The following is a 9425-nucleotide window of genomic DNA, read 5'->3' on the forward strand; positions in this document are numbered from 1 at the left end:
TCTTGTGTCTTTTATTATATTAAAAAACTAAATACTACTTTAGCCATTGACTTTGGTGCTAACCAAACAGCAGGACTGATTTTTTTTTTTTTTTTTTTCAATTGTCCCATCCCTAGTAATCTACTATTACTTCAAGAAATGTTCAACACTACGGAATTCAATCTAGTCCCTGTTCAATGAGGTACATTCTTCAATCACAAAAAAGATCCATGACAACAAACCCAAAATTACCAGTCTTAAAGCTAGAAACATACTCTGATTAAGTTTCTTGTGTAATTGTGATGTTCTTTGTAGGCCACATCCACTAGTCCAAACAAAATCTACAATTTTATTTATTTCTTTATTTCTTTTACTTTTCTTTCATTCCAAGGTCAACAATAAGCTACAAAATAATGGGTTAGTTCTCCCCTTTGTATTGATAATTGCCAATGATGAAAGGCTACAATCCAGGCAGATTCATCCAAAATACCTTTGGCTTCTTCCATTAATTAAGCAAAACTGTTGCAATTTGATTAACTATGTGAATGCTTCTCGCAGTTCTGTGGGTAGCTCCAAATCAGGCTCAGATTTGCTGAGTGGTGAAAAATAGTGCTCTACCATGTCTTTGGACACTTGTTCCAAGCTCAGAGGATTCCACTGCAAATAAAACATGACAATTCAACAATTTAATTGTAATCGATGGACAATTATCTACTAATAATAAAAGTAGATCAGCAATATTGCCACCGAAAAATCTGATTATCAATGATAGAACCTCAGTCTTCCACAGTACCTTCTCCTCTTACAACAACTTGCTTTCTTTTTTTAAAAAAAGAATTTTAGATTGGATTCTTAAATGCAATATTTGCAATATTGCTACCCCACTTGTCCAAAAGGTTGATAACATAAGCTGATGATACCTTTGGTGCCAGGTCCTTGTCTACCATTCGTGCCCGTACACCCTTTAGAAAAAGTACAGAAAAAAAGTAAGTAACTAGGATCATGAGGATTTGTTTTATTAAGAAGATAATCAAGAGAATGTATACCTCACAAAAATCTCTGGAAATCTGATTAGATATCCCTTGCAGTGACATTCGGTACTCACGTATCAAGCACTGATCAAGGGACTGAAATCTACCTTCTCGTATCTGAGCCAGTATGGTGGTTAGGTCGTAATGCAATAGTTTCTTAAAGGGGGAGGAGGAGGGGACAAGGGAAAAAAGGCCCAGTTCTGAGTATCAAGGACTCACGGATTTCAAAGAAACCTTCAAGCCTAATGGTGAAGCTTCCTTAAGTCTCCTTAGGGTGGAAATGCACCATGCATCATTTGTTTTACTTGCCTCACTCTCCTGAGAGAATTGTTTAATTTAAAAACGCAATCACAACTCACAAGGTTCATCCAGAAAAGTATAGGGAGTAACAATTTAGAGAAATACCCACATATTTTGTTTCATTTTATTACCATAAAGATGGTAACACTAGTATGCAACAATTACAACTCTTACAGTCCAACCTTCAGGTTAGTACTTAAGAGACTCAACACACACTATATATAGATATGGTCCAAAAAGTCAAAAGGAAGAACTAACCAATTCAAGACACACTTCCATTATTTGTATTTTTTTTCTTTATTTATTTATGTTTACACATGCTTTGGGTTGGTCTTGAACCCCTGACCTTAGCCTCCATCCCATTTTTAAGTTAAGAAGTGTCATTTGAGCAAGGGCTCATTAGCAATTCCATTATCTGTATATAAAATGTATCCCTACAAAATTACCTTCCAATCAACTGTGAGGTAGCTAAAGACATTCATCATAATTCTGTTAAGTTGTATTTTTTAAATTCAATAAAATGATTTTGGCTATATGGCTGCTTTAGTCATTCTAACCACTTGTAAAGATGAAGATGACAGGAAGCATCTACAGGGTACTCAGATCAACTAATTGAAGTGTCTCCTTGATGAAGCAAAAAGTTTTAAAAATGATACAGTTCTCCAAGTAAGAGTTGGTATAGATATTTTTTCATTTAATTTTCCTTTTCTCCAGCAATATGGTTTCTCATGCCTAAGATTTTCTGTTATTTTTTTTTTGTACCATCAATTTTAAAAATAAAAGAAAGAGATTTGAGTATGAAATCAGACGTGTTGAACATTTTGTTCCATACAAAGTATCATGGAAATCTGTTATATTGTAATGGGTTAATACATAATAGTTCTAAAATAAAAAGAAATATGCAAATCAACATGTTCTTACCAAGGCATCGATAATTTCTTCAACTGTGTCATGGCTGAAACATTTATCAAGTATTTCAATCCTAGACAAAATTGCATAATAGATCAGCATTTATATATGCTACGTAAATACTCACACACCTGAGGGCATAGTAGACATACCTATGAAGTACACTTATATTATCTAGATGGACAAGGTCACTATATTTTTCTAAAGAAGTTTCAATGACAGAAGGATCATCAGTATCCAATTTCCCAAGTTGTTCTTCAATTAATGCAAGCTTCTGCGGAAAAAAAAGGAGGCAATACTATGTTATATAAACAAGAAAGATGATTAAAACAAAGAAAGGGTCCAACATTCTTAACTGAGCTATGCGCAAAGTGTGTAGCAAGCCCACAAGAAATCATTTCTGCTCCATTAAGTTTTTGTCCTGTGAGACCCAAGTACTCCCCTGCAAAAAAGAAAAGATACAAACTATATAAGAATTTAATTGAGAAGCAAATACAGGTGTCATCAATGATTCATCCTACTAATTGGTTTCTCATTTATCAAGACCCAATTACATTGTCAACATTGCTTGATATGTAGAAAGGGTCAAGTTAACCCCACAAGTTGCTCGGAAAACAACATTGCATAAAGTCACCCAGCTATCCAAAGTAAACTTTAGCATTAGAATATTTGTCATTGCAGCATCTACTTTCAGTATAATGGTCACAGAGGAAGTGACATCTTATGGTACAATGAAACCGAATGCAGCTACCCATATGTCAACTACCAACAGCCATAACAGTGCCTCAACACAAATTTTAGACTACAGAACTTTTAAAGCAATTTGCTAGAGCTTGTTATCCAACATATACACAACAAATTCATGACAAGAGTCCTAATGCAATTTGTATAAAGAACATTGCTGAACCAACTACCACTGTGTCCTTCTAGAGATGAGAAGCATACTTCAAAATAAAAATATTTTGCAGAGGCACTTCATTCCCACATTCACTCCATTCCTATGAAAATCTGAGTGATTTGATTTTAATTTTAGAGGCCTTTTAAAAATTTCACGTTCATACATCCCTTAAATTTCTTCCAATGCAACATTACAAGAAAATCATAAAAGATTGAGATAAATTCACATGAGGGCAGAATGTTCATCGCAAAAACAATGCTTTACATGATGTTTTTATCAGACTTATGCAAGAACCAGAAATAGTCCAAATCAACAAAACCATGTACAAGAAATTCAGCGACAATTTTGACTACACGTGAAAAACTACAATGCACTACAGGCATACCCAGGTGACCAGGTAGATGTGAGAGGAAAAACGATGCGCCAGCATCAGGGTGGAAACCAATTAGAGTTTCAGGAGTAGCAAAAACCTGTGAATTGTAAGAAATAAATTATTTTTGAACCTGTCTAAGCAAATGATGTATAGCAACTAAGGAATCTGAAACAAATAAGAAATCCAACACTATTTTTCCCATCACATAAATATGCAAAAAGAATCAAACACATAGTTTCATTCCTAGATTACATGGATTGGTTAAGGGTGTGTAATGTGTACAAGTGGTAAGTCCCATATCGAGTGTTTACTAGGTTGAACTAGGCTATATATGGATTATGAAGAACCACAATTGTAACCCGACTATTCCTTTTGGGGCATAGATTTGGTAAGCACTTACTTGAGTCGATACAAATATTGTTAGAGTCAACGTGGGACTTGACAAGAACATAAGGAATTGAGTGGAAAGATTGTGATGCTCAGATTATGTGGATTGGATAGGTATGTGTTGTGCGGACGTGTGTTAAGCCATACATCTGGTGTTACCAAGCTTGGGCTATATTTGGAGATCACAAGCAACCCCAATTGTAACTTGACTAACCCTTTTAGGCTATAGCATAGATGTTGCTAGTGCTTCCTTGGGTCGTGACAATAAGTCTATGCTAATGAAAGTAGAAGATCATACTCCTCAATTATCTAATAAAATTGAGCATTCAGTTATAAGTCAACAAACCAAATCCACCCTAATGCACTACAAATTTAAGTTACAAAAATAAACTTCCTTTAACGATATTAAATAATTAGTCTAATTTAGAGGGTGCAAAATAATTAAAAAATTTCTTCCACAAAAGAAAGTCAGTAAGGAAAAAAATTCGAAACAATCATCAAAACCAACAACTAGATAAGAAAAGAAAAGTTTCACAAAAAAAATAAAAAAAGGATTAGAGAAGAAAAGGACGAAAGTAAATGCGAAGTTGCTACATACAGTTTTATCAGTTGCAACCCTAAACATCCCAGGGATTGAAACTCCAGCCCCACCACCCATAGTAATTCCATTCAAAAGAGCCACCTGCATGGAGATTATTATCACACTACCATGAATATACTGGGTTCTGACTAATGTAGTTATAATAAACAGAAAGTTAATGTCTAGCATTCTACCATAGGGACTTAGGGCTAATAAAAATCATCCCCACATGGAAGGGAAAAAAATAATAATGAAAAAAGAAACAGATCTAAGACTTTTGAGTAGATACCATAGTTCCCTAAACCAGAACTCAGTGACTTCTTTAACATAAGTACAGTAGGGGGAAAAATTCAAAACCTTTTGGGAAAATTTAGAAAATCCAAGTATGCTAGCAGAAGGAAGGATAAAATAAAAATAAGAGGAATGTCAAAATATAGTGGTAACTGGTAAGAGTGTCAAGAAAATTATTCAATGCTAGAGTAGGAGCCAAAGATCAATATAGTAACAAAACCAATTATCTTTTGATAAATTGATAGTTGAGAGAGGGGGAAATTGAACCTTGGACGTCTTAGTTGGAAACACTAGGAGGAGCTAGCTGAGCCACAAGACTCTTAGCCATAACAAAACCAAATATCTCAAAGAAAACTCTCCATAAATGACCATATCAAAGCTATATTGATGGTAATATAACACTCCAAACATAAGAGCCCCTTATATATTAACCACTATGCTTAAAAAAAGAAAGAAAGAAAAGTAAAACTTACATGTGGCTTCAAATATGTACCAAAAATGTATATGTAAGTATATAACGTTCTAAAAAATTCCTTACAATCTTCCATTTTCCCTGCATAGAGTTAGACAATGGTTAATGGATGATTCTAGTGAAAAAACAAGCACCAACTCCATAACAAAGATTAGCAACTTAAAGATTTGAGAAGTACTTAAGTATAAAGTTTTCTTTAGCTTTATCGACCATCACAAAACATTCTGGATGCACCTCCATTCTTTATTGATCCCACTCTTATACTGTAAACACTTGGAATATGTTCAAATGCTCAATTCTTATGGAAAGATCAATCCAAGGTAGTGTAAAGAAACAAATTCTAAGATCCATGTATCTATGGGTCATTTAATACTAATATTGTCACCTCATTTCTAATTTTTTATTTAATAAAGCTATATTTACTAATACGCTATCTTACTCTTGCTTATCCTTTTTTTTTTTTTTTATATAATTAGATAGATGGGAGAGGGGAGATTTGAACCCTCGATGTCTTTGCTGGAAACACTAAGAAGTGCCAACCAGTTGAATTACAAGGCTTTTGGCTATCTTACTCTTGCTTACCCTAATCTTAAGACTTCCCCAATTTCCTCCCAAACAAAGCGACAATCAAATTTCGCATCTTTTGTTTGGACAAAGAAGATCCCATTACCACTAAATATTCTCTATAGTTCCAGCTTAGGTTTACTGCTAAGTGCTAATAACTGCATCCCACAATCCTATCTCATCTCCCTCTAATTAAGGCTAGCTAGCCTAGCTTTCTCTAGATCATATACAATGAAGAAAAATAATCAGTTCGCAATAAAAATTAACTTTTAAGCAAATGACCTTTTCCAGCTAAATCTTAAAAGCGGAAGTAAGATGAGTCTATTACCTGCATTTATCATATGATAAAGTGTCACAATATCTCCGCCAGCACAAAATGCCCTGCCACTGCCCTTCAGAGAATGCAAAACACTGTTTAAGTTTTTAACTAGTTCTTGAGCAAAAAATAATCACAACTAAAATTTATCTTTCCCACTAGAAATATTACATGTAAATGAATACAATATCTGATAACAACATAGATGTTTTTTTTACCTTCATTGCCACAAATCCAATATCTGGATTATTTTCCCAAGATGTATACAACTTTTGCAATCTAGCCCCCTAGAAACCAAAGACAACTCATTAAAAGACAGATAAATGTTTCTAGTTGGTAATACAGAACAACATAAACCCATATAACAAAATCACAGAATATAAATTTTAGCCACTAGGGAGAAAAACAATAAGTCTACTTGCACAATAAAGTCCACAACTTTTTTCACAACAGTTGAGTTTGCAAGTTTTAATGTACAAATCATAATTTGCCACCTCAACAAGTTGTGAATTTAGTTGTGTCTCTAGCTTTAGTCAGAGCAAACTCAAGCCATATAACTATGCATAATAATAGTTGTCAATTTAAACACCATAAAAACAATAACCCAAGTAAGGTTTTCAATTGAACCAATTGGAGGGTATATAACAACACAGATACAGAGAATTATACAATTGGCGTAAACCCAATTACACATAATGATTCTCAACCAAACACCATAAAAACAAAGACCCAGAAAACAAATCTTTCAACTGAACCAATCTTACAAATTAGTACAAATCATAATTTGCCACCTCAACAAGTTGTGAATTTAGTTGTGTCTCTAGCTTTAGTCAGAGCAAACTCAAGCCATATAACTATGCATAATAATAGTTGTCAATTTAAACACCATAAAAACAATAACCCAAGTAAGGTTTTCAATTGAACCAATTGGAGGGTATATAACAACACAGATACAGAGAATTATACAATTGGCGTAAACCCAATTACACATAATGATTCTCAACCAAACACCATAAAAACAAAGACCCAGAAAACAAATCTTTCAACTGAACCAATCTTACAAATTGGGTACCAACCCAATAGCCAAAAACACAAACACACACGGAGTATCTATAAAAAAAAAACACACCATCGCAGTACTAAGACAATTGAGCACCGATGGCCTGTTCAGAATTGCTGTTCTAGACCAAGCTTTGCCCTCAACCAATACCTGCACAGAGAGACAGAGAGAGAGAGAGAGAAAGAGAGTTAGTGTGTGGGGGTTAAAGAAAGAGAATAGACAAAAGGGTGTTCTTGAAAGTTGAAACTGACTTGGTTGTCAAGTTCATCGGTAATAGCAGTGTCCGGAAGAGAACAGAGATTTCTTGTGTGGTATTGGTTGAGGAAACGAAGACTGCGAATGTGAAGATCGTTGCGCCTCTGCAACAAGGCTGCCTTAAACCTCTGCATCATTTAGCTCACCCACTCTTTCAAATTCTGCTCCAACACAACACAACCCAAGCTCTCTACTCTCTAGTGATAAATTGATAATAAACAATTCGGAGGAAAAAAATTAAAAAACGATGAGAAGAAGAACAGGAGAAGAAGAAATAGGCTAAAATATTATTTTTAGTTAAAAGTTCTTTTATCCCTAAATTTTAAAATATTTATTTTTTATCCCTAAACTTTGCAAAACATTCTTTTTTAAGTCCTTCTGTCTATGACCGTCAGTTTTATCCTACATGGTTAACAGAGTATTTACTTAATATTTGACTTGGACTAAACTACTTTTTTTTTTTTTTTTGATTATATGGACTAAACTATTTTATTTAAAAGAAATTATAGTATTGGCACACAACACACGATACAGCAACTTTTTCAAAAGGATGATATTACCCTCGCTTTGTTTGAGAATGATTTATTTTGGAAAGGCTATTTGCAAAATTTGAGGTAAAAAATTAAAAATTAGCCTATTTTAAAAAAATAAAAACTTATTTACATCTAATGACAGACTTAGAATTTCAAGCTAAAATGGGCCGGAGTTTAAGAAAAAAAATTATAAATAGGCATCTATATAATATTAACAAATTATAAATACATAAAATTATTATTATTTAATACATTAAAATGCAATTATTTACAAAAAAAAAAAAAAATTAAATACTATGCTAGCTAGGATTTTTATTTTTATTTTCTAAACTTAGAGTATTTACAGTAGTAGTGCTAAAAAATTTAGTTTTTAGCACCTCAAAAGGCTAATTTATCTATTTTTTCACCTCATTTTACAATACACCGAACATCAAATCTTCTTATGTTCTATTTTTTCCCCACTTCATTTAAAATATTATAAACAACTCATTAAAATAATAAAGGAAGAGAGATAATTTGAGTTTTTTCATTCTTAATAAAATATTGTATTTTATTTTTATCAATTACTACAGTCAATTGATATTTATATTAGTTTACTGTAGTAGCAAAAAATTTAGTTTTAGCTTTTCCAATAACACATGGTTTTTTGGTGATAAAATATTTTTTTGGTGATAAAATATTTTTTTGCTAAAATATAATCAACATTGTGAATGTTTAATTATTTTTGTTAAGTTTTTGGGTTGAATAGTTGCTAGTTGGAGGGGGGCCAAAAGTTTTGGAATGGGGGCAACTACAAAAATAATGTATATAACTTGTAAAAAAAATTTAAAAAATTTGGACTGGAGGGGCTCGGGCCCCCTTGGGCCCTCACTTGGGTCCATCCCTATTTACATTCTTAGCGAAATGGTCATTCTACAAGTATAAAATTCTTGTGGGGTGAAGGGTAAAAATCAGAGTTCAAATATCTAGGAAAAAGTTTCACAAGCTAAAATGGGCCGGAGTTTAAGAAAAAAAAATTATAAATAGGCATCCATATAATATTAACAAATTATAAATACATAAAATAATTATTACTTAATACATTAAAATGCAATTATTTACAAAAAAAAAAAAAAACAATTTTTTTTTTTAAATACTATAACACACACACATATATATATATATATTTTTTTTTTTTTTTTGAGAAACCACACACATATACATTTAGATTATTTTAGAATAGAATTTTTATCTTATATATAAAAATAAAATTAAAAACTAAAACTTATATTATTTTTGAAATAAAGCAAAAACAAAAGAATAGTTTGGGACCACAAATAATAGATAATTTAAGCTTATAATTGGTTACCAAAAACACCTATACCATAAAAATTCGAGGCAATATAATTCTTATGTAAGGTCATTCTATACAACTTTCCTCACTACCTCTTGCATTAGGCAAAACACAATAAACCTTCATTCCATGACATTAAAACCC

The 9425-nt window shown here is 32.5% G+C and overlaps 1 protein-coding gene across 2 annotated transcripts; it reads right to left on the bottom strand.

Moving 5' to 3' along the window:
• Positions 1-305: 305 nt before the first annotated feature.
• LOC111995803 (3-hydroxyisobutyryl-CoA hydrolase-like protein 1, mitochondrial) lies at positions 306-7674 on the bottom strand. Of its 2 annotated transcripts, XM_065768673.1 has the most exons (14): positions 7412-7674; positions 7230-7310; positions 6319-6387; positions 6113-6176; positions 5222-5301; positions 4476-4559; positions 3503-3587; positions 2576-2661; positions 2372-2493; positions 2232-2292; positions 1230-1328; positions 1026-1127; positions 900-941; positions 306-636 (listed from the first exon to the last, which is right to left on the bottom strand). In XM_065768673.1, exons 1-14 carry the CDS (start codon positions 7550-7552, stop codon positions 517-519), a joined length of 1236 nt encoding a protein of 411 aa, XP_065624745.1. In that variant the 5' UTR covers positions 7553-7674; the 3' UTR covers positions 306-516. The 2 variants fall into 2 exon arrangements, with proteins under 2 accessions (XP_065624745.1, XP_065624746.1); XM_065768674.1 differs by lacking the exons at positions 1026-1127; positions 1230-1328.
• Between the last annotated feature and the right edge of the window lie 1751 nt (positions 7675-9425).

The sequence above is a fragment of the Quercus suber genome, unplaced genomic scaffold (genome assembly GCF_002906115.3).
Source record: "Quercus suber isolate HL8 unplaced genomic scaffold, Cork oak 2.0 scaffold_985, whole genome shotgun sequence".
Lineage (NCBI taxonomy): Eukaryota > Viridiplantae > Streptophyta > Magnoliopsida > Fagales > Fagaceae > Quercus > Quercus suber.

What these genes read in the sequence shown, in the direction of transcription:
- LOC111995803 (XM_065768673.1), bottom strand. Translation starts at nt 7,552, where the DNA reads ATGATGCAGAGGTTTAAGGCAGCCTTGTTGCAGAGGCGCAACGATCTT. An exon ending in TGAAGGTTTCTTTGAAATCC is followed by an intron (nt 1,128 to 1,229) that starts GTGAGTCCTTGA and finishes ATACTGGCTCAG; the next exon opens with ATACGAGAAGGTAGATTTCA. An exon ending in TTTCCAGAGATTTTTGTGAG is followed by an intron (nt 942 to 1,025) that starts GTATACATTCTC and finishes CTTTTTCTAAAG; the next exon opens with GGTGTACGGGCACGAATGGT.